The sequence below is a fragment of the Melanerpes formicivorus genome, unplaced genomic scaffold (genome assembly GCF_026170545.1).
Source record: "Melanerpes formicivorus ecotype bairdi unplaced genomic scaffold, bMelFor1.0.p_v2 SCAF_5, whole genome shotgun sequence".
Taxonomy (NCBI): domain Eukaryota; kingdom Metazoa; phylum Chordata; class Aves; order Piciformes; family Picidae; genus Melanerpes; species Melanerpes formicivorus.
Genome location: NW_027142357.1, coordinates 13,911,437 through 13,938,019, shown reverse-complemented (window position 1 = coordinate 13,938,019; position 26,583 = coordinate 13,911,437). Strand labels below are relative to the sequence as shown.

At 38.3% G+C, this 26,583-nt stretch overlaps 1 protein-coding gene across 4 annotated transcripts in view; it reads right to left on the bottom strand.

Moving 5' to 3' along the window:
• The window catches only part of BMPR2 (bone morphogenetic protein receptor type 2), a 109,434-nt gene that overhangs the window by 24,033 nt on the left and 58,818 nt on the right, over positions 1–26,583 (bottom strand). For all 4 annotated transcript variants that reach the window (XM_068138309.1, XM_068138310.1, XM_068138311.1 and 1 more), the window contains exons 3-5: positions 25,923–26,102; positions 1,435–1,545; positions 820–911 (exon numbers count right to left, since the gene is read on the bottom strand). In XM_068138309.1, the coding sequence (XP_067994410.1) occupies positions 820–911; positions 1,435–1,545; positions 25,923–26,102 (383 nt within the window). The remainder of the gene's footprint in view (positions 1–819; positions 912–1,434; positions 1,546–25,922; positions 26,103–26,583) is intronic.

Sequence of the window (26,583 nt, the reverse complement as noted above, 5' to 3'; positions counted from 1 at the left end):
AGGAGTCAGCTCCCTAGGATTTGAGAAGGCAACACCATAGCAGATCTTACTACCAAAAAAGTGGCTGGTTTTTCCAAGTCTGCAGATCAGTATGACTAATTTCATCTGGGGCTTTGCACACACTTCTGCAGTATGTATCCTCATACTCTTGTAAACTCTGCCTGAAGTACTTTTTTATTGGCAGAAGGAACCCAGACTTTTGCAGACCAGTTTGCTGTCACCAACAGCCCAGACTACACACCATGTCTGCAGCCTGCATCTCTAATGGGCAAAACCAAGAAAAGTACCAGACTGAATCTGAATCATTCTACTGATTTATTTCCAGACAAAAGGGTTTAAAAATTCCCTAAGCTCCATCAAGCACACCAACTGAAAACATAACATTCTTGCAGTTTTCTGGTGATATATCTAATACCAAGCTGAACAGAAAGTTCTGGTTGGCCTCATGTTGCCATGGAGATCAGAGTACCCCCACTGTGAAGAATGACTATACCTAAATGCACTACTATTACCAAAATATTCTGCCCTATCTTCAGAAAATTCTGTATTTCAATAATACACATTCCGATTTCTCCCATTACTTCCAAATATTCAGTATTTTCTTCTTGAGGCAGAACATACACCAACCATATTACTAACAAAACTAGAAAAAAATGTACAGCAGTAACCTTTTTTCCTTTTAATTTCTTCTTTAAACGGTGATTTAGAAAGCCATACAGAGGCTGTCTTACATTTCTTTCTGTAATTGTACTTGGGAGGTGACAGAACCTCATTACACTGAACAAAAATGAAGATTAAGAATCCAAGTTGAACATTTACCTCCAACAACTTCAGATTATCCAGATCCAATGAGGGCTCTGATGCTGCTGCCTCCATCATGTTCATACTGTGCAAACCTTGTTTACGGTCTCCTGAGGGAGGGAATGGGAAGGGAGTCAGGCAGATTCCTTTTTTTGCCACACTACAAACGAAAACAATAGAACTTACCTGGGACTAGGCAGAAATACATACTGTAGGCAAGGACATAACAAGTAAAAAGGAATCCTGTAAAATCTTCTTGGAGTCAAAAAAAATAAATCAGCAGTGAAGGTGCTCACGGGTACAAACAAGGTTATGCACTACACCACTGTTTTGATAACTGAATGTCACTGTCAATAACTGTAAAGAATGTGCACAATCTCACTTAAGCTGTGTTGAGCAGAGTTGTTTGGTTTTTTTTTAAGAAAAATGGGTCCAAAAATGCTAACTAGAAGAAATCACAAAATCCTCTGGACTGTTGTGAAAGGATATAACTATAAAGTGTCAGAGAGGAGAAAGGGGAGCGTTATATGCAAACATATGAAAGGCACCAGTGAGAACATAAGCCATGAGTATAACTTTGAGAAGAGTCAAAGGAACAAATTTAAAAAAATCCAAAGGATCATCAAACCCTACCTGCAAGCATCCTGTATCCAAAGTACAGAGCGGCAATCAGAACAGCCAGTACAGACACTGATGCCAGGGCAATAACTATCGTCTCATCTCGATGAAAAGAATGAGAAGAATCTGAAAAAAAGACAAGATAAAGACTGTTTAATTGCAATTTTGTAAGAATCAGCACTATCAGCACTACAAAACCATAATTGTTATTACAATGAGGAGAAGAAATTGTGCCCTGGATTGTAAGGCATTGCACTAAACTCTTTTGCCTCTTAAAATCTAGGAATGGCAAAAGACCTGAGAAGCTCAAACAGAGCTGAGTGCACATTCAGCAGCAGCTTCTCCCAGTTCTCCATTGCACCACAGAGAGTGGCACCAACAGCAAAAAGTGAATCTTCTTTCTACCTGGCAAAGTTCAGCCCAGCCATAAAGGGTCAGACTGATGCAGTCCTGCTCTGCTATCTGTGCCTTAGTCCTGCTTCCTGACATGAATCTGGTTTGTAATCTTCGAAAGTTTATTTTTAATTTATTTTCCCCCAAATGAAAAATCTAATAAAAAGTTTGCTAATAATGCTGTCAATCTGATCAGTACTGAATACTTTGTGTTCAAGTACCTACAAGATACATTAGATACAAGACCGTTCATGTGAGTATTTCAAAATACTTTTGGGTTTTGATTTGTTTTGTGTAATCAGTCGGGTAGAATAGAATCAATAAGGTTGGAAAAGACCTCAGAGATCACCAAATCCAACCTGTCACCCAAAACCTCATGACTACTAAACCATGATTTCAAGTGCCACGTCCAATCCCTTTCTGAACACCTCCAGGGATGGTGACTCCACCACCTCCCTGGGCAGCCCATTCCAATGGCCAACAACTCTTTCTGTGAAGAAAGAGTTTTACATGAGGAGGCAAACCAGAGAGCCTCATATTGCAAAACCATATATTAACAGTGTCTGAGGATCTAAGACCTTTCTCTGTTCTGTTAGGTCCATAACAGAGTAATTTGTAGCTACTTCTCACTCCTTAATTCACAAAAAGTCAGAGACATCTCCACAGACTGCAGCAATCAGAAAATCTGACTCAACAACAACAACAAAAAAAACCCAAAACAAAATCAAGGAACTAGTCATACTGAGCCATTTTTGTCCAAATTTAAGTACCTTGCCTTTTTTTCCCCCTCTGAATAAGAGGAAATAAAAATTCATGAAAATATCTGTTAGTGTCTCAAATGGTTAGTTTAATGCTTCTGCATGTTAGAAGCCAGTCTTACTTCTTGCAGGCATATAAAAATTCAGCCACTTCAATATCAAAATGTATTAATGCAGATACTCCTCTGATGTCAGAATCACTGGAATGTGGCAGTACAAGACCTCATTTACCTTGGCTTCAAAACCAAGTTTGGGAACTATGTTTAAACTTGCCTTATATATTGCTGAAAGTACCCCTTAGAAGACTGTAATAAGGCCTAACTATGCAAAAACCACAGAACATAAAATACACACAAGGCTTAAACACCGGGTAAAATTTTAGGTGAGTCTGAATTGTAATTTATCCCAGTCTACACTAGATGACAAATTCACTTGAACTGAATTTAAAAGAAATTAAACATGATGCACTTGTTCCAGTTCCCAGTGTGCATAGGCAGAGAAGAACCCAGTAAGAAGTCAGAGCAATTTGCAGACAACATCTTCCATTTTAACATAACCATAACGGTTAGAGGACATAGCAAAAGGTTAGCAAAACAAAAATATCCATTTCAGCAGCGATAGAAGTATGTGGAAAATCACCCACCAAAAAAATAACATACAACTCGTATCTGATAAGGCCTTCAAATAAGAGCTTTTGATAACCACAACAACATCAAGTTTGATTTTTTTCCATCAAAAGAAATACCACCACTTCTGGTTTTGGTAAAATAAGTTACACAAAGAAAATAAACTATTACCACATACTGTGAAATAAGAGTTGCAACCTCCATAGCAAGGAGATTAAAAGATACACAGTACAGTTCTCATTGGCATTACTCAAAACATATACATACATGTATTTCACAGAACACATCAGAAAGAAAACTTAAGGCATACAAAGCTAATGAAACAGTACATAACTGTAAGAAGCTGAATTATTGCTAGGAGGGAAACCAACATTTTGACTTTCATATTGTTGTGCATGGAATTTACATTTCATTGGCTTATCTTGTGGAATATGTATTCAGTGTGTGGGATTTGCATCAGCTGAAGACAGTGCTTCGCATGCACTGAGAAAATGCAGCTTTTGAGGGGTTGAACTTTTTGCTGTAATCTCAGCTGTATTTTCTTTGACCATGCAACTAGGCCGCAGCCATTTACAACCTTTCCATTGCTAAATATACAGTAATTGGTTCCACCACTGCTTGCCAAATGCTGTGTAATGTCTAAGTTTGATTGCTCTACTTTAGTTCTTCTTACAATCAAAGGGTTAACAACATATCTCCATCATGAGGGCCCTTCTCTACACTGGAAAATGATTTCCTGTTCTCTCCCCTCATAGCATGGCCCAGGGCAAGGGCATCCTGAGGACCATGGATTATTTAGCAGCTCTGGCTGTACTGGCACACTTGCTCTTTCTCCTCTTAGAAGCTTCTGAATGGTGGCATTATGCAGGCTGGAGAGCTACTAGAAAATCTCTAAATAACCACGTTTTGTGCCGAACAGAAGTAGAAAAACATGCAGAGAAAAAGAATCATTGCTTTCTAGTTCCTTAATGGACCATCCCCTCTGAGGGCTTTTTCTCTCTAGTGGGCAGCCATGCAGCTTGCAAGGTAACCTCAACTTCCCTGGAATGTTTGCTTGGGTTTTGTTGGTGGTGGTTTTGTTTGTTTGTGTGGTGTGGTGTTTGTTTTCATTATTATTATTTACTTGTTTTGTTTGTAAGTAGAGCTGTTTCTTAACAAATCTTAGGTTGGCTTATCTTGAATCAATTTTTAATTCTTAGAAGCATTTTAAGAAAAAGTTGTCAACATTCCAACAGCCAAATCCAAATGAGTCCTACAGTGCAAGATACTATTCTCAGGTTGCTGAGCAACATTTGTAAATTTAATAAATATTAATTTCTTAATAAGGGTAACTGAACATCTCAATGGAGTGGTAATATGCAGCTCAACACAGTATGAGGTAAGTAAAAGGCTGCATTACCAAGGCCAGTCATTTCCCAGCCAGGATAATTTAAATATCTTTTATTTGTAAATCTACATAAAAAGAAAGGCACAAAGCCACAAAGAAACACAAACTTCCACAAAGAGTATTGTTTCTACCTGCCCTCTAACTGCTTTGTATGACTAGTAACATGTGATGTTGTCAGATTATCAATCTTTCTTAAAAGTACATGTCACTTACAAACCCAGTTTTGAAACCTTCCAAAGCTTAACAAGACTTTCAGTAACAAACTCATTTTTTCAATCCATCTCTTTCTTTGGACATACTCATCTTTAGACTTTTACACCAGCTGCTGACTTGCCTTTAAATGCCTAGATGAGGAACACTAGCAGAAAACCAGAAAAGATCTCTCAAAGCATCTGCAGGGACTCATATTTCTTCTTTTATCTAAGTAAAATAATAGCTATTTCATATATATGTATGCACATGAGCCATGTTTCTCTTGGTTATTATTTGGAGATGCACTTTACCTAATTCACCAAAAGGCATATCAGTATGGGTCAATAAAAAATAATTATTGACTTTTAAGCAAGGCACTTTTAAAAGAGGAATGTAAAATGCACACATACGCAAATTTCTTTCCAATTTTTCTTCCATGAACACAGAGATGCCTGAAACGACCACGACTCCTGAAGATTAGGAAATTCAATATGAAGTTTATTTCCTATCAGTAGCTGCAGATGCATCATAGAGCAGAAACAGCATTTTCTGAAGTAAGACTTTGTTAGTCTAAACCCGTTAACAACCTTATCACCAAATCAGTGGGCTCTGCTTTTAAAGTTCATTTACAATTACAAGACACCTGCCCAACAGCTTCAGTAGTTTTTGGTCATGTCATAGTGCAAGCTAACTTTAAACGTGCCTAACTACCACTTAACGATCTCATTTGCGTTTTTGGGACAATTATGAATATTTGTGTATCACTTTAGTGACAAATACAAATTGAACAAAACCCAAACTGTCCCATACTTGCTTCAAATTTCAGAACAGGAACATTGATATCTCAGGACTATACCCAAATAAAGGCATAGCATTTAAAGAAAAAAAAAAAAAGGTAAAAAAAAAAATGCAATAGCATATGCTGAGCACAATTAGTGGAAGACTAGAAAAATCCAATGGTCAAAGAGCTCACTGGTGAGCCAAATTCTGCCTACAGTAGTATATGGAAGATACCTTCAAATCTTCCTTGGGTTTACACTATTGTTACTGAAAACAGAGATTAGTGTAGTTTCTTGTTTCACTGCTATTTTTATGTGAGGATTTTATTTCCAACATCCACTTAGGCTCCTCCCTCTGAAGCAAAGTCTGCTGAAACAAAGAAAACTAACAGAAACTGTTATAAGGCCCAAAACACCTTAAGAGTCAACTTCTCATGCCATATGGATGGGAAAGGGAGAACACACTCACAAGGCTACCGATGCTTCAAGCAACAGCATGAGTATGCCATGTAGAAGTAACCTAGCACAAACACACTTCTATCCCGAAACATTTCTGCCAGTAATTCTGGTACTAGTCAAGCTTTTTTGGAAGTCTACCAATCCCATCATAAAGAAATACCACAGCAAGTAGTGTACAAGTTGCCAGAGGTTTTTAATAAGAAAAAGAAACAAAGCATGATGCATTAAAACACACAACCTACTTCTGTCTGGGGAGCAGCTAGTAACCAACAAGCCGCTGCTCCCAGAAGCATCCTGACCTCATAAAAACCATGGGTTTGAGTTCCAAAGAACCAAATACAACAGTTCCTGTGTAGGGAGAGAACTTTGTCAAAGGTACACAAAAATAACTGAGTGTGTATCTCAGAGCAAATTGTGAAGGGGAATGCTTTTAGTACTCTGTTAAAAGTGAGTCATCTGTCTGAACTCACCCCTGCACTTTGGATACTCCCTGCAGGCCCTTCTCCTACATTAGGGATTCATCTCTTCTCTTAGGCATCAATGCCATAATAGCTTCCAAACATTTATACAGTATCTTTGGTAAATTAGTTTTTTTTAAAATTAAGCTTCCATATTCCCACACATGGAGGTTGTCTACTGCTGCCTTCCTAATTTTCCTCAGGAATGACACAGAGTGAAGAATGTTGACAGTGCTTAATGGCATTAAGGGGAATAATATTTTTCCTTCAAAGTAACTTTTCCACCATAAACACAAACTTGTAGTAATAATTAAAGCAGAAGTATTCCAATCTGTGTCTATGACTGGGGAGAAAAAAAAAACACCCCACCCCCCCCCAAAAGAATATGTAAACATACAGGACTCTTCTGAGGGAGCCAGAAAGAGGATGGATGACTGCTCTATCTTCCTTTCCTATCAGCAAATACTGCAAAACCTACAGACAGCTATCCCCTTATCCCACATAATTTTTTTCCACCAGATCTCTACATTTCTATTGAAGCTTTTCATTCCATTCTTAGAAATCTGTCTACTCTTCATGTAAACAACTCACAGCTGTGTATCTGTTACCCAGTAGGGAATAATTCTAGAAAATATATGTGTGTATTTAAGTTTAGATAAACATTGCACACAAACATTCTAGAGAAATGTCCTATTAATCCTACATTAAAAATATCTTTTCAAATAATTACCTATATTCTCATTGAATTTTGGTAGCAATATATCAGAAACCACGTGGTCTTGCAGCTGAAAGGTACCAAAATATTAATATTTACAATTGCATATTGCTAAGTAGCAATGTTAGTCTACAATAAGTTTAACCTTCACAGCACAACTGTAACATCTGAGTCTTCAAAACAACTACAGCTGTATGGACTCTGATCAAAGTAAAATCACACGGAAACTCAAAGATCTGCCCATACAGATCACTTTAAAGTAAGCAGTCCTCATGCCATTCCACAGGTATTTCTTTGATGTGATACATTCAGTATGTTCATTGCCAATCTGTTGCAGAAGTTGCTTTTCCATTAAGGAATCTTAATGATATGGAGGATGAGAACAGAAGCACAAGGGAAACCTCATGGCTCAGTCACCAACTCACTACAGAATGAAGGCTGAACCATGGGGGCAATATAGCCTTCAGTAGCAGATGACTGCAAACGTGCTCTGCAGATTGCAAGAGAGACTTTACATATAATTAACTGTACTCGCTTTTAAAGTCAGATTTCCTTATGCAGTGCCCCTGAACAACTTTCATGACAGCATCAAGATCTCAGTCCTTTGAAAAAAACTTACAATTTGCAATCTTTTCCAAGGGCCCACAGATCTCAATCACAATCTGTTTATCTGTTCCATCCACACATAGCTCGTATCAAATATGCTCTAGGAATCTTCCATAAGCGTAAAATAAGCCCTCATCCATTACTGCATGCTAGCAGCACTTTCCAACCAAACCAAAACACTTCATCAGGTCTTTTTTCTTCTCTTTTCCAGACAGTAATCAAAATCTCTTTCCAACTGATCACTACCTCATTCCTGATCCAGTGTCCTGCAGCAATGAGTTCAGTCCTCATCAAGCTAGAGCAAATGACAAGAAAGTATCCAATACAAACACTAAAACTATTTTAAGTAAATCTTCAATTAATTCATTTCAGGGAAGAACATGGCTCTGAGCAACCTGATCTAGTGTGAGGTGTCCCTGCCCATGGCTGGGGTGTTGGAAATACATGATCCTTGAGGTCCCTTCCAACCCTAACGATTCTATGATTCCATGATAACATGTGAAAGAAACAATAAGAATCAGAGAATAAAGAAATATATTAGTAGCCTTTTAGATACCGTGGTGACAGGTCAGATTTTCATATACTGCAAACAAGAATCCAAATCACACAGCCTTCTGCACCAGTTTAAATGCATTTAAACCCACTTTTTCAGTTAAGCTGGAACTACAAGGTTGGAATACCTTAAAGTTATATTCTGTAGACCTTTCCAGTGAACTTGAGCAGGAGCTATTGTCAGTTTTCCATTAAACCTATGCAGAGCTGAGAATGATGAAAGGAGGAAAACTTTTGCCATTCATATAATCTTTTGAAGATGCATGTTTTAAAACAATTGTTATCCTAACCCTGATTTACGTGCATGTACATTTGAAGTAAGGCTTCATCCTTACTAAAGTAAAATTCATGTTCAAACTTTGGAATAAGACAGTATAAAATGTAAATGCCCGACACCTTTTAGTATGACCACCTTCAATACTTAAACCAAAATTAAGATAAAGAACACTGTTTCACACAGACTTTTTGGAGGCACTTAAATGCACAATAAAGTTATCAAGAGAACTTCTATGGAAGGCTGAGCACTTGTTATTCACGCACAACAGGAACTGTATTTTTTTGTGGGATGGTGCAACATTCTTTAACAAAATAATTCTGCCAACCAGTAACCCTAAAGCAATTTTCTTTTGTAACTGAAAATGGATGTTTTCCCTGGACTTAAGCATAAATCCCTAGTTTCTAGTCTACTGGCTTAGATGAAGCAGAAAATTTGTACTTAGTTCCAGTCATTCCATTATTTGAAAGAAAGATTTAGTCACCAATATGTTTCCACTTTGCACTTAGCATTATCATATTTGACCAATTTTTAACTTTTTCCATAAAATCTTATATACTTATTAAGTGTCCTTTAAGACATAACTTCTAACATTTTTCTCCACATCAGAAAAGCTAAAAATGTTATTTCATTTTTCACATAATCACACTGATGTATGGAACTTGGGCTGCAAGAAAGTGCCACAATCTCATGAGACTTGCAATAACATCGTGACCGGGCAATGATGCTTCACAGATCCCATCTGCCTCCTCAGAAAATGCTTCAAAATATTCTACAGCTTGGGCTGTAAAAATTATTTTCCATAACATGCTCCAGATAAATCCTGCTACAGCTAGAAGTGAGGCAGTTTCAGCAGGAAAACCTCTCTTTAAAAAACCTGCTGTCAGAAAGCACCATTTGGGTTTCAGCTTTCTGCATTTGCTCTTGAAGAGGAGGGCTTCCTCACTGCCCCTGTGTCCAGGTGGAATCCCTTCTGGTGCCTCTGTCCTCTGCTAGGGCACTGGCTTCCACCAAGCCCCTAATCAAGAGCCAGACTGTGGGTATTAGATTTGCCTTTTTGGTTTGTGATGAACAGAAGGCAGCCCTAATACATGAAACTCAAAAAATTAATCATGTGTGGTAATTTATTTGGCAGAGAAGTGGGTTATACAATTCCTAACAGCTCTTTCCTTGATGACTTGATACAGAGAGGTAAACTGGCAGCCTGACGCTTTTGTATACAAGTAATTCCTGAGCTGAAGCTGAAAAAAACCCAAAACCCCAACAGCTTCTCCTTCTGCCTTTTCTTCTGAGTTCGGGCATTTTCAGTGTGAATTGTAACTTTACTGAACAGACCCCTGTAATCACGAGGTATGTAAAATGAATAGCAATTCCAAAACAACCTGAAAAATAAATTCTCTTTCTTAAGTTCCCCATATACTTGGTTACTACAGAGATTGTAGGCAAACTACCTATAGGTAAATTGCATTTGAGTATACCTCAAACTTACTTTCAAAAGCTCAATGCAAAGCAAATGTGGGCACTTAAATACGTATCGGGAACATCTTCTACATTGAAATAAAAGTCAGAAAGCTTTTTTAATAAAAAGGCTGAGAAAAAAAAAAGTACATTATCCTCTTCTTTTGATCTTGCACTTAACAGGACTTTCTCCTTACCACACCAAATGGTAATACTAGCTTTAACATAATAACACACTCTCCCACCCTCTGTAAAAACACTGGGTCAAAAAAGGCACGTGCTGCAATGGAAAAAAATACTTCAGAAAGTCTCTTTAAAGCTATTTTAAGTTATTTTAAAACTAACACGCTCAATAGCTATTTCATGTTTGTAATCATCTCAGGCACTAAAAGTAGAGCCCAAAAGACATCAAAACACTAAGATACCTATTTGTATGTGGGGGGTCAAACAAGGAGACCCCTCCAAACCTTCTCTAAAAGGCAACTCTGATCCACGTGCCTGCATTTTCCGGTCTTCCAGACCTCCAAACCCCAGTAATGTCATGATCCCCTCGCTCCTACAAAGGCCTGTCCCACCCATGCCAGCAATTTCTTCAGTGGGAAGGCGACACCAAGCCCATGCGGCGAGGGGTGCCCGGGCCTGCCCTAGCAGGCGCTCGCTGAGTGCACCCCAGAGGAATGGCGGGAGCCTGCGCCTGGCCACGCAGACGGCAGCCGTGCAGAGAGCACTGACGCTGCTCCTACCTGCAGCATTCTGTGCCGGGGGACACACGGGGATCTAAAGTCCAGTCAATAAAGCTGCACACCTCCGACTGAGGTTCAGGAATATTTTTTCGCCTGTCAAACTCTGCAACAGGCAATGAACTAATTTAATGGACCTGACTGTATGGGGGGCTTACTCCAAAACAATTTCCCTCACCACGCAACAAAATCTGAATTACAGCGCAATTTTAGTGAACTGACATCTTCAAGTAACAACCCATGATAAATACAGACAGGGTGCAAATGAATTCTGGCAAAATCTTTCTTTCCACACTTCTGGTTTATATCCTATTACTTCAGATTTCATGTCCTAAATCAGCTTAATACTTTAAACCTCGAGCATAGCAAATACTTTATTACTAAAACTTAGGTGTTCCTACTTTAATTCAAGAACATTTTCCCATGCTTCCAGTACAACTCAGTATATTCTATGTTCTTGTATGTAAAAGGTTTTGAAATATTAAATTTGAAGGCATGTGCTACAGAGATGCAAGTTAAACCTGTTTGACATTTTAGAAACATTCATGGTTTTTAAAGATTGCGTTTGTCTGGCCAATGCCAATTCAAATAACACCCATGGTATTCCAAAAGGAATGCATCTGCTCCAGCTCTTCCTATCATCGTTTAGATGGACAAAGTCTAACATGAAAGCACATGTCCTATTTTCCCATTAATCCTCCCTCGTACTCTCCTGCTTTTCCCAGCTGTCTTCTCTACATGGCCATATAATTTCTAACAGGTTCTCCTTTTAGGATTTCAAAATTATTTTAAGTCCTTTACAACTTTAAGATAAGAATAATCATTTTCTTTCTCCATCTTCTAACACCATACTGGTTGGTTTTACCAGGTATTTCCCAGATGAAATCACTTTGTATGAACTGAATGATGAAACAAAGTTTGGGCCAGCCAAAAATCCTTCTCCTATCTTGCTCCAGGTTCCCTGAGAAACACAGTGAACAGTACCTTCCCTTCTTTTCCTTGAGACCTTATGCACTCTCATTCAGGCAGCACCAGCATCTGTGTCTCTTTCTCACACCCCCTTTTCTTGTTCAGCTCCCATCCAGCACAGGGTCATCAGTGAAGATGCTGCCCTCCCTCTGCTGCAATCCACTTTGTCCATGCCAGCAAGAGCAGTTGAACCTCTCCTGGTCCTGCTGAAAGCTGTCCCTCCTCAGCTAAGACACCTTAGCAAGGGCTAGGGCTATGCTCCTCTGTTCCTACCTTTGCTTAAAAGGAGATTCAGCAGGCTTCTGGGCAGGAAGAACCTCCTTCTCGATTTACTTCACAGATATCAAGTACATCTATTTAGGGACACCCTTAAGCAGAAGGAAATTGAGGACAGAGAAGGCTGAACAAATCTGACAAACCCAATAGAGCAGTCAGGAGCAGACAAGAGGCACGGTGAGCAGTCAGTGAGGTGAGCAAGATCAATCGTCTCCACTGACATAGAGTTTCTCTTTCTGAGGCATTAGTTGGAATCACCTTCTCCTCACATGTAACTTCATCTTGTATGAGGACACACAAGTTCATGCATTATACATGTGCAAATGCTTTTTTCCCCCCCCTTAAGGAAAGAACAATTTTCAAGAACTTGAAATACAAAGCAAAGAGAAACTCAGGTTCTGTTTCTGGTTCTGATATCAAAAGCCTGATCTTAGGTAAGTTACTTTGTTTCTTTGTGCTTTATGTTAGCCAGTTATATAATGGCAAAACCAGCACCTTCCCTAACTTCAAAGGTTATTCTGATTATTTTAAAATAGCATGAAGATGAAAAAGGCAATAATGATAAACAGTAATCCTTAGTTTGCACTTATGCAAAATCCTTCTACAGATCTAAGTACTTGATTTCAGATAAAATACAGATGTTGTTTGATGTTCATTTCTCGCAGCACAAGCTCAAGCTTCCCAGGCCTCCTACTCCCAGGTGCCTGTTCCAGCCCAGCAGTGCCCTGACAGCCGTACTGTACAACTGTGGTTATGCTGAACAGGAAACTGGGTATGAAAGCCAATGGGAGAGACCACGAGAGGGGGGGCAGGATGATATCTAAGGCATCACTCTGCCAAAACAAATATACATCAGTCAAGTATGGAGGCTGGTATCAAAGCTATCAATTTGTGTTACACTGTGGGTATATGAGAAATACAGCTGACTTCACCTGTAGAACATGTTCTGTCTGCCCTACAGTAACAAACTTGTTTCTAATCAGGATTAAACATTTCAACACAAATCTGAATAGGTTACAGTGAGACATTCATAATCCTGTGAAATTGATTTACTAACGATGTTAGACTATGTACAACTGCTAGGTTAATTTCACAGACCAAATAAAACTTTTACATATTGAATGATACCACTTCTGTAACTGTTATACTTTAAACATACTGTTAAAGTAATAAAAAAATTCCTTATATCAGTCCCTGAAGTTATCACAGCATTGGGTATTAGCTTCAGCTAGTTTAATGATGTTGTACAATTAAACTGCAAGACTGAGATAGGTACCTTCATAAGGCATTTATTTACATGAAGAATATAGAAATCAGAATGGGAAAAGCAGCCTTTAAAAAAAATAAATACAAAGAAGGCTTCTGTCAATCTGATTTACTCAAATCTTGAGTGTACCATGGAATCCTGTTAAATGAATGGCAAAAATCCCAAGTCTCATTAAACAAACAGAAAAGTTTTTCATGAAACAACAGAATAAAATTAAGCTGGAGACTGACTCCTTTCTGACAGGTGTTCCTGATTTAATGTGTCACAAAACAGAACTAGTCATAGCCAGGGTTTTCAAATGACTCTTCTGGTTCCCAACTGGGCACCAAAACATTTATAGGTTTCATTGAAGACACTGTGAAGCATGCCCGCTTTTAATGCATACTTGTTTGGTCATCCAAAAATTAAGACATCCTCCATCAACTGTATTCTGAATTTTTTTGCCTGTGAGTTTCATGCTACTCTTACAAGAAATCAGATTTAGGAACGTGCAATTCTATATGCTCCATTAAAATGAAAATACATAACCAGGACAAAAATAAGGCTTTACACAACTGCCAAATGAAAGGGAAGACTTCAATCAGCTTTACATTTTCAGCATGCACTATGGGTTGGTGTTTGGGTTTATGCTTGCTTTCCTTGCTTACCCCTTCTAACAATTTGCAGGTAATCATATCAGTTATGCCTTTGAGCAGGTACTGTCCTAGCATTGTTGTCAGACAAGAGTTCTGCTTCTCAATATTTCCTTTCAGAACAATTTCAATGATGCTTAAAAAACACTTTCTATTTTACCTTCTAAGCTTCGCTTTGCTGTCAGATTTAAAATCCAGGAAAGATCTGTCAGGAGCCCAGTTCACTGCAGTAAAATAGCAACTTACCAAGTAGCTGGGCACATTTCTACCAAACTATTAAAACCTAGCCACATTATAGCTGTACACCAACATTCAAACTCCAAAGGGCATTTGCAAGTACATATTTGCTCTGGAGAAGAAAAAAAACCCTGTGGCTAACAGCACCTACCTGGTTACTATTTCATTTTACAGTAGTCTAGAATGAATGGAAAAGTCTATCTTCCAATCTCATTTCCAGGGATCCAGCATAACATGTGCCAGTGTTGTGCCAATAGCACTTCTGGGAATAAAACACTGACATAACACATTACAACTCTTACAAACACTTGTAAGTGAACAAATCCACAACATGCTTCTGGCACCACGGTAGCACTGAAGGTGCTAGGCTGTTCACCAGGTCCTGCCTTAAGCAGAAACTGTCAATGGCAAAATCTGAGCATTGCAATTCTTATACACGTTCCTAGAAAAATCTCCACATTTACCAGTCTATGCTCACCTACCAACTTACTTGTAAGATATGATGAAAATGTGCAGACATAAAATGAAGAGGTCTTTGATGAACATTGAGGTGGCATATGAACTCAGCTAATTAAATATTTAGCACTGCACTCCTCCCTACTAGAGGAAACTTTTGCTCCGCAACAAACATAAGATGTTGACCACACAGTCAGGCTCTTACTAAATGCTGTGCTCACCTCCACTCCCTGCTCTGTGTTGTCTACTACAGATTACAATGCTACACACTAGCTCAGTGTAGCATCAAGTTCAGTTGAGAGAAAGTATTCAGACTGATGTCTTTGGTACCTTACTCACTCGGTCTATTCAGGAATATTCAGTGTAATTTACAATTCATAATTTATTAGTTTTCCCCATTTGTAAAATTTCATTAGTATTGTCTTCATAACAAATATCTAACACCCCAAGACTATTATGAAAAGTTTCTCACAGTAAATCTTGATGTTCTCTGTTGTAATTAAAATAATAGTATTTTTCGTAAAACTCACCCATTTAACTCATCTGTATAAAACCAGGAAACAGAACGTTAGCAATCTGAGCTATATAGTCAAATTAGTTTAAAACTTTTCCCTTGATGCACTGTCTCCCACTGCCATTGGACACTAACTATTCCCTTAGTTCTGGACATAAGAAGTCTCCTATGTAACCCTCCAAAGGGTGTGCCTGTACAAGCAGTTTGCATTAGCTGTGAAGCCTGTCGACAGTGTCCCTCCCAGAGCTCCTGGCACAGAGCTCAGATGACGTGTAATGCTTTTGGTTTACAGTCTATATTTGTTTCACCCACAAGCATTTCTAGTTTGCTCCAAAGATGCTATGAATGGCTCCACAGCTGGGAGTGGCTAAAATAGGTGTGTACAGTGCTCTGCTCACCCCAATCTATGTGTGGTGGTGGACACTTCCCAGCTTTGTCTGCTCAGCTAACAAGTACTTGATTGATCTGCTGACAGTGCTGACAAAGGCAGAGAAGTTTCAGTACTCTTCAGGATCATTAAAAGCTTTTTCAAAACCCAGTTTAAATATTTTCCATATGGTGATTTATCAGTGACTTCTGGTGGGTTTCCATGCTTTATTTTGCAACAAGCTTTCACCATGTTCTCTCTGCTTTCACATAACATTGCAGAGCAGCAGTGTCTGAACCTGCATCAGAGGAAGAATATTGCCAATGAATTCACTGTGGCTCAGCTTCATTTATTTTGCCTTACTCACTGCAATTATATCCTCGGAGAACAGAAATGGAGAAAAATGGAACAGCAGTCAGAATACAACCGATTTGTGTGTGCTACACTTCAGATGTCTACCTTTCAGGTTTCATTTCTTTTGTCCTTTTGGGGGATGTGGGGAACTACAGACCTGTTGTCTGACTGGGAAAGGTCATGCAACAGATCATCTTGAGTGACATTAAACAGCACATGCAGGACAACCGGGTTGACCAGGTCCAGGCAGCATGGGTTCATGAAGGGCAGGTCCTGCTTGATAAACCTGATTTCCTTCTATGACAAGTCGACCCCCTTAGTGGATGAGGGAAAGGCTGTGGATGTTGTTTACCTGGGCTTTACTAAAGCGTTTTACACAGTCTCCCACAGCATCCTCCTGGAGAAACTGGCTGCTTATAGCTTGGATGGGTGGACACTTAGCTGGGTAAAAAAACTGGCTGAATAGCTGGGTCCAAAGAGTGGTTGTGGACTAAGGAACTCTACTCCCCCTATGTCTCCTTATATTTTCAGGAATTTCCTTCCCCCTTATCTGCCCTGTTAACAATTGTAAGCTTTTTTTGTTATAGAACCAATACAAATGTAAATAGACTTTTGTTATCAACTTGAATCTGTTTGCTTGAAGGCCTTTCAGTAGTACAAATACATTGACGGGAATCTTCATCAAGATTTGAGTCAATAAACTATAATCATCTCCTGTTTGGATAGCAACAATAGCAGTTACTTGGTCTTGAAAGTGACAGCTTTGAAAAAGCCTGCAACTATCAGTAGTAACATGACCAGGAACACACAGATGCAAGGCTTTCCTGTTTGTGTTGCTTCTCCTGTGTTTTTCAAGTACACAGTTTTTGTTAGCCAGAAAGTCAAAAGATCTCTGTGACTTCAAAACTGTCCTGATAGCTCAGCTCTTCAGAAATAATGGAGACATCTATAGCCAGGATGATATGTCAGGAGCTAGATGCCCAGTTAAAAAACTTCACATTCATGCGGTTTGTCACAGATTCACAATTCAAACACCTGAGGCACTTAGCTGAATTTGCCACTGACTTTATTAATAAAAAAAGGCATAAGCCATTCTTTGTATTTTAATCTTAAACCCTGATCCTCAGTACTCATCTGCATGCAGAGACTTTGTCTGATATGGTAGAGGAAGAGAGAAACTGTAGCTTATATCAAGTACAGCTCCTAACCATTTTTGTACTTCCAACATAAGATGCTCCAACAGCACAGCTGTGAAAGCAGTAAACATAAACCAAATCACAAACAACAAGCATGTAGTGCATATATACAAACACAAGCACAAACAGTCCTGAGCTCAGGTTTTGACTGCAGTGCCTGTAAGCCAGATGCAACCCAGCAGCTGGACTGGCATGGTCCTGCCCTGCACCATTTGCTCCCTGACTTAGGGGCAGTGTGGCTCTCTACTCACAGCATGCTCTACACCAGCCTCTGCAGGAGCTGCCTGACATCTAACTGACACAATGTCATCTGTTTTAAATGCTTTGTCTACAAGCAATTCAAGTTGTTCTTAGATGCAACTTATTACATTGTTAAAAATCAAATGCTTTGTTCTACCAAAGCACATAAGGCTGTGCCAGATGGAAATATCATTTATCTCCAGATAGGGTCCTGTTTGAAGATGCTCTGTATGCTATATCACAAAGCAGTGAGAAATCAGGGTTAAGTAATGTTTCAGATTTTCAAGATCACAGTATTTTCCAGACACAGAAAAAAAAAAAATACCAAAAAAGGCTCAAAAAGGGCCAGTGATTAATGACCAGCTCTGAAGAGTCAACAGCTTTTAATCGCCTGCCTGGACTCTCAGTCTCCTCTGAGGAGGCCAAGTTCCATCGTGCTGAACTATGGATGCAATTCAGGTAAGACTGCAAAGCAGCTGGGCTAACAGGCCTATTTTAAGTGTATGTCAAATGACAAGAACCTAAAACTTTCTTTCTAAATTGAATCAGTTCCAAGATCAAGGGGGTGAAATGTGTTGGACAAAATCATGATATAGGACCAAATTTCTGTCAGGAAGCCTAGCACATAGGACAGAAACAAGTGATGCGTATCAAAAATGTCTAATTATGGAGCAAAAAAAAACCCTCAACATGAAAGGTTTTCCATGATCTAAACACTATTCAGAACAGATGAGCTTAATAATATTGAACAGCCAGTAACAGATCCAATATTTATAAAAGATCTTTTGGTTTGCATTTCCCAGTTCCAGTTCCAAGTCTGCCTCTTACTGTGTCAGTAGCCTGCAGACAAAGACTTTCTGACCATTACTATACTGGGGACAGACAAAAACAGTGATGGGATGGGGGTGGGAATTTGTTAGAAGCAGCTGGCCAGCACCTAGCAGTGCTTTATAACTGACCTTTGCAGAGTTCTCCTTCCTTTTAATCTTAACTCCAGTCATTTCAGGACTGATAAAGAAAAAGAGAGCAGAGCCACGCTAACAATGAAATATGAGGAACGCTACTAGGGTAATGTGGTAGGAGAAAGGGGATTATGTCGGGCAGCATTCTCAGCAAGCCTAGCATCTCCAGCATGCCCAGGGAGATACAGCTGTAGCACTTTGAAGCTAATGCCCTTTGTCAGGAGCTGCAGTGGTGGAGAAACCTGCACACAACCAGCTCTACCACTCCTGCTCACGGCAAGGAGCCTTTAGCACAAGGCAGGAAAAGAGGAGTATCAACAAAGCTGATGTGAAAATAAATATTGTTTGAAAAAGCACAGGGATATAGACTAGTTGAACATTCACAAAACAAACAATGTTTTGATTTTCCTTGGTAATAACTATAATGTACGTTATCTTAGCTACTTCAGTTAGTATACTCTATGTTAGTATACTGCTATGGCAGTGTAGTCTTAACTCATGCCAAAGTGCTACAATTCACAGCACCCAGTCTTTAAATTTTGGGGGTGAGTGGAATTAGAGCCCCATTACTACTACATCAGAAAGCCTGTCAGTCTAGAATGTCCCCAAAAAGCATACTGATATGTCAGTCTGCTTCCAGAGAGCTCCTACCTATTTCTCAAATTACCTGTTTAGAATAATGCTGATATTGCATACCTTGTATACATGTATTACACTGCATATTGCAGCATCTGAATAAAGAAATAAAAAGCATAGTATCCTTGCCTGTTCTCCATTTTGCCTTGAGAAGAGGAAAACCGATTCCTTATCTACTGCCTTTTCATTTGCAGTCCCATTTTCCACTAATGCATTCTGAAAGAGTCCCATTGTTATGAGCTGTATCTTCTTTTACCTTGTGTCTATGTGGCATTAACAATAAAGGCCCAGTGTGTATTATCACCACAGATATCTACTTATGACATTGAATTTATTATACAACAATATGAAAGTCAGAAAGTATTAAGCATTTTTGGTAAATGGAAATAATATATTTACTCTATTTGTATTACCCAAAGATGTTTGCAGATCTTTAAACTCTTAGAAGTGCATAACACATACTAACTATAAGCAACTAATTTCCAGCAGAGATGCAAATTAGTGCCTCAAGAACCGCACATGATAAAAGAATTGAGTGACCTATTTACAGATAGTAGTTGGCTTAAAATGTACATTTTTACTATTACTGAACACAGCAAATATCATAGATTATATTTCAGAAAGCTGATGTTTCCTTTCTTCATTCTAGACCTTAAACTTGAATCACATATTTGCTGTGTACTACTAAAAATACACAGGACACTTAAAAAATTACAAAAGTGCAGATCAGGCAATTATATCAAAAGACTAAGAGAAAAGTTACATTCACGTATACCTGAATTGAGATCTCTAAGTATTTCTAGCCCTCTCAAATTAAGTGTGGTTATAGCTCTACTACTTCATAAACACAATACTGCAACATCAAGATAAGGATAAAATATCACATTGCATCCCAAAAGCTATCAGATTTCAACAGATTTATTTTTTTTTTAAAGAACTTTGCAAAGATCCTTGTTCTCAAGCCTTCAGGTCAGTGTAGAGTCCTAATTCCTGTTGGTACAGCTCTGCAATTTGTGCAGCTCTGCCAAAAGCAGTATTACAAAGCAATAGGAAACGTACTCTATAAAATTAAATTAAGAAACAAACAACAATAAAACCAAAACAACAACAAAACCCCTACTAAACCGATTTGGTTTTTTGTTGTTGTGTGGGCTTGTTTTTTCTTGGTGGAAGTAGTATTTGAAATATTCCTCCTTTTTCAAATAACCATATCTGGTCTTATTTTGTTTAACACAGTTTTTAGGATTCTGTGGGTTTGGTGCATAACAGAAGTATTCAAACATTTCAAAAGCATTTCAATCTCAATGCAAGTAAAACTCTCCCAATTTCATGTTCCTGATTGCATGGTTGTGTAAGAGAAAAAATTTATGTGTACAGTTTTATGTCTAAGCAGGCTTTGCCTCAGTTAACATTTCATATTCAGACTCCAATTGCACATCAAAGCTTTACTTTAAAATTCAGTAAAGATGCAAGTTTAAGCTCAGGAGACTATGATGTCTTGGAAAATTAAAACATTAAATGTCGCTACCAACAATCTTGAAGAGATTTTGGTCTTGATATATCCATTTCTAATGAGGATCACTGAACTGAAGTTACTCAACAAGCAGTACCAGTTATCCTGGGTGACTTGAAAAACCTTTCACTGATTCTAGAGAAACTAAGGCTTTCATGTGAATTTCTATATAACCTTCTGTATCAATTGCTTTAATACTTCATTTCACTTCTACTTTTTTCTCCCCTACATTAATCCACAACACTATCACCTCACTTGCAACAACAGTAGAAATAGTCTTAATTAGCACACTTCCAAAAAGTTATCACTAAGTATTTGTAGCAACGTGCACCCTGTGTCACAACCCCCTCCACAGTTAATTAATTTCCTGTAACCAAATAAACAGCAAAGATAAATAAAACAAGAATTCCTTTCAAACATGCATTGAATTTCAGGCAGAGGGGCAACTTGAAGTTCAGGAAAATACACACTCATCAATAGCTGGCCAAAAATCCAAAATATTTCATCCTTGTTCCAATATCTTAAAATAATTATTTCCAAGAAAATCCCCACTATTTGTTTTTCCCTGCTCTTAGCTTCTCCACATAGGATCTCTTTCACACAGATACATATTTCTAAATCTCCAGGCACATTCATCTGAAGGTGATACAGTAGTTCAGCATCTTCATTTTTACAGTATCCCAAAATGAATTCCTGGGAGACAGAGCCCTTTATTACTGCCTTAGTATTTCCTCCCTGGCCTTATAAAATAATGATGGTACATTAACAATATAGCATACAATGCTATATCTCTTCCCTGAAGGGAAGATGTGCCTGATTGATTCCCTATCATTTCAAGGGTACAAGTTTTAATCCTCATGTAATCTGTCCTGCTGCCACCTTTCATGGCAGAAGATCTGCCACCTTGCAGATTTTCTTCTCTTCTTTGTTATACATACAAATCATCTTAAAAAAACACATAGTGCAAGAAATAGTTATTTACAGAGTGTTTTCTGAGATTAGGCAGATCAGAAATGAAAGATGACCTCCAACACTGGCAGAACCTAGCTGAAATAAATGCATTTCAATTATAAATTAATATTGGATGCTGCTCTCCAGACCAAAAGCAGTTCAGGATAACAACTGAGAGTGAGCAGTTGTTCCAAAATTAGCCTGACATGATCTAATTCAACTTCAGTGGGAGTTGGGCCATGCACCCACAGCAACATGAGTCTAACTGCTACCTCTCAAAAGCAATAGCTAACTGTCCATTACTACCTTAATTAACCTGACCCAACCACATACACTAATAATTACTATTTTTTTTACCCCCAAAATGGTAGTTTTCTTCAAAGTTTCCACAGAATTCTGAGTCACACAGACTTTTTACATACATAATGTAGCAAGAAAGCCAACAAAGAAAGGTCAGGATGACACACCAAAAGGATAAACCTGTCAGTGCATCAGCAGAAAGAAATACCAACCTCATTTACTGTGTGAGACAGCTTCTTTACATCCATATTTCAGTGCTCTTATTTAATGTGTTTCTAAATCTTCTAAAATGTTGCAGCCATCATTTGTTGTTAGGAGGAGAAAACCCTACAGCATTTCAACAATAATATTTGCTAGTAATGCTCAACTGTTGCTTCCAGGGAATTTTTCCATATATCATGCAAATACATCACCTGTCATGCAGAAATATATTCTTAAAACTCACTTGCTGTGAGATTAATTTATTTGCAGTGCCAGGAATGCAGCCTTGAGGGGCAAAAAAAATTAAAAATAGCTTTGTTGCTTTCATCTTGATGTTATTTTAATGTAAATGTTTCATTACAGCAATATATCTACCTATCTGGCCATTATGAATGATTGTATAACTAATTAATTGGTCTTCAAAACAGTCTCAGAATTTAGGAAGCATTCTGTAGACATAAGATGCAGATATTTAACAAGTCCCAAAATAAATATTCGACAAAGCCAACAGTATAAACACACATTTCAAAACATTTACCCAGGAAGCTGTAGCTAGCACTCTCCAGGTTAGGTTAAGAAAGAGGTATATACACATAACATTTTTGGGGGGTTTGTGTGTGTTGTGTCTGTTTGTTTGTTGGGGGGTTTTTGTGTTTGGTTTTGGTTTGGTTTTTTTTTTTTTTTAAACAGAAGATGAAAGAATAATGAATCTATCCATGAGTGGTTTGGCAAAGCATAAGAAAGTGTATTTTCCCACCAAAGTGTAAACTTGGGTTGAAGATGAGAAGATTGTTTTTGAACTTCTGCACTGCAGTAGCCTCAGACTTCAGAGGCAAATCTTCAGATCTGAAATAAACACCATTTTCCAGCCTCTACATCTCAGTATCTCCAGGTACACCTCACACTACAGCATTTACAAAATTCTGCCTAGGGGAACTAGCAGTCGGTAACTACGTAAATCTGCCTGGATTATCTTTAAGATAGAAGAGAAGAACATTATCACAGATGTATGACTGTTTTAAATTATCGTGTTCACATTAACAAGCAGTAAGGATTAAAAACCCTGTTTGTCCTTAATCTTACTTCTCATTTTTATAACAGTTTTGTTACAAGATAGGATGGGTTTTTTTCACATTTATGCTCTGGCCAAATACAAACCAACCAAACAAAAAAGGTACTCCATTGTACACAGGGTATGGTTGCAAGATAAATGTGTTTTGACACCCTAAAAGACAACTATGACAGAAAAACTGAGTCTAATATTAAAGAGAATAATTACTATATTTTATGATGACAATATTTTGTCATATCTAAGATTTATTAAGATCTTAATTTATTTTCCTTTTAGTCTTTTTGCATCATTTACAGCCTATGTCTTGCAATACCCTATTGTTAACTACTCCACAAAAAAATGCAAACAAAAGATTGTATTGCCTAGTATTTTTTTTGTTCCTCCAATATTTTTCAGAACAGATTTAGCTCAAGAGCCTAACACTAGCCTGCAGTTTCCACAGATCCTTCATATAGCTGCAAGGAAACATTTTTTTAAAACACCCTCACAATTTTCCTCAATATTGTTTTAAACTGACTAGGTTCATCAGTAGTGTTTTCATTTTGTTCCTTTTTAAACAGTAGCTGAACTGCAGCTTGCTATTCCAGGAACGATTTACTCTGGGCCATGTTCCTGGAAATCAGCAGAAAAACATTTACAAAATAGTTAACTGTTGGCTGAATCGATCAGGCTTCACATAACTAACCATACACTAGTCACACCTGCTTGAAATTTACAGGATCATAAATACAATTACAGGAGGCCATATACCTTACTTTCTGTCATTTGGGAGCTATTCAATGTACAATATTTTTAATGCCTTATCTAAAATGTAGATGAAATAGTGCTCTGACAGTTCTTCTGCAGAAGATTCCTCATATGAGTGTGATGCATTCAATTCAATAACCTAAAAGGTATGGTAATACAGACTGCCACAGCCTGTGCAGCTATGCTTAATGTCCTTAAAGCATTCTGATAATGTTAATAGGAATGTTGGAAGAGTGCCCAAGTAAGGTATCTAGTAGTATCTCAAAGCTTCTCAACAATTACATAAAAATTTAACATTGCCAAAGCAAGAATTCAGTCCTCAATGCTGAGGTGGCAAAACTGAATCTTACAGCACCAAGATGACTTCTAGGAGTCAAGAGGCAAGGAAAATGACTGTGGAGGATGCAGTGCCTGGTCAGTAATTTTGCAGGGATCTGTGTGCTATTGCCTCCCTCCTTTTGTACCTGTCTAGCTTTCTAGAACACCCTCTCTCTACCTCCAGAGTGTTGCAGGCATATGGGGTTTGCACAAACAGAAGACCCATCTCTGTCAGATGCAGCAGTATGAGAATTTTGCACAATAAACCACCAGAGTGGCAAATGAAGCCATCCTCACTGCCGGAATGGCCAATCTCCATCTCTTAACCTAGTCAAAGCTAGGCAATCGTACTAGGCTGCGACCTACTTTGCTTATGCCTAAAGTCAAATTTGCATTATTATTAAAATGAAAGGTGACAAAATAGCATGAAGCAGTTTGAGCCAGTAGAAATGCACACTGTAACACTCAATTACAGCAGGGAGAATTAAAGACTGTGTTGCAAATTTTATTTTTTCTTTTCCCTCCCACTTTGCAAGTTAAGCTAGATCTTTCGGTATTAAAAGTTCCACTTAAAAACTATTTGAAGATCTTATAACCCAATAACTGAACTAATTCAACTTGTAATTTCTACCCTTGGAGAAGTACAAGTAATTTTGTAGGAATCTTGCCTTCCTACTTTGAAGGGATAAGGAATTATCTTTACAACTTTTTTTTCCCCTCCTGTCTAAATCCCCTGCATAGAACTAACTTCAGTCACATTTGGGGAGCCCTAGCAGATGACCAGTTCCAGAATCAAGCAGCATCAGTTCTGCATTGCGCAGTGCTGAGCTCATCACTGATTCCAAACGGTGACTGTTTACTGTTTTTACAAATAGTATTATCAGCCCAAAGGCATTAGGTCTTACCAACTTTCTTTACTCATTTATACCATATGCTCTTGCCCAGTAAAAGCCTGAAAAGCCTGTGACCTTTTTTGGCATGCCAAGCTCTCATTTTGACCAAAATCGCTTAAGACGACTCCACCCTACAGCTGCTTTTGAAAGCATCAGTATCTTCATGTTGCAGTTAATTCAAATAACATCATTGTTAAACACATCTTCAGTTCACAGAACACTTATTGATAGCTCTTGACACACAAAAATAGTTGTACCTCCACTTACGTACCTGCCTCTAGTCAGTTTCTTTTCCACAATTCTTTACAGGTTCTTAAGGTCTTGGAACACAGCATAACAATGTGTCTGCTAGTTATGATCTTGCTTCTGCAACATGAGGTTAAGTGGTCTGATTCCATATGCTATGCTGATTTTATAATAAATAACAGACAATCTAATCTGGAAGAAAACTACATTGCTCCAACTACTCTTTGAATATTTTACCAAAGCTAATGTCTTACCAGAGATATGGAAAAGAAAGAAGTCAGATTTCAGAGCAATGTGAGACGTTGGAGAGAATGTCAACAGCCTGATACAAGACTGCTTCAACCACTGAAAAGCTATCTGTGAACCATGACTGAAGAGATAGGCCAGCCTTTTCAAAGGTACCATAATGCTAACGAACTCACTGGCCTGTTCTTAACAGAAGAGAGAATCTTCCTGAACATCCCCTACAGGCTTCTGAAGTTGGACATCCAAATACCAAAGCACCCAAGATTGGAAGCCATCCCGGAAGAGGCAATCTGCATTCAGCAGTTGCCTATAGGAACAATTCTCTTGTAAGCATCTAACTCATTCTTTGCAAAGGACAGTGGAATATCTAAATATGATTAACTTTGAGTGTGAAAGCTCTTCTCTGTTTGCCATTTCAGTTGTGCATAAACAGAAGTGTGACAGGTTCCACATTTTATAGGAAAGAAGGATCTTTGCTCTGACATTTCATGGTTTAAAAATTTAAAGACTTACTGTAAGGTGTTGTATCAGTAGGATCAGGAGGTGGAAAATTTTCTGTGAAGTTGACATTACACAAGTCTGTACTACAGCAGCAGAAGCGATACGTTCCATTCTGAATCAAGGAAGGGGTAGTTGTAACTATGCACTCTTCCAAGTGACAGTCTTGTGGGTCTCCTATGCGAGACCAGCAACCTGCAGAGATGAATGAAAGAATTCCTTTCAAAGGAGGCATAGCATTATTTCTGTTGCATGGACAATTAAACACACTTATAGAAATCCATACATTTCCTCATTAAAACATTACAGAATGGGATTAAAATAATTATCATAATTTTCTTGTCTGACCTCACTGATCTTCTGCACCAAAACGTGAAGAATTTCTTTCAGGTTTTACCACAGCCAAGGAGAAGAAACACAGGTAGTGATGAAAGCCAGCATCACAGATGCCCAGCTGTAAACCACAATATGACACAACCTGAATGCTTGAGCCTTCTAAGCAGAAGTATGCCATTTCCCACTTCTCTGATACCAGACACAAGATTACCACCCTCTGGCCCACAGCCTGGATGAAATTGTGACCTAGTCCCTACCTTAAAGACAGGCTACAAGCCTGCATCTATAGCTTGGTGCTTCTTGTGCAATTTCTAAAATCTCTGTCCTTCCCCCTTATCAA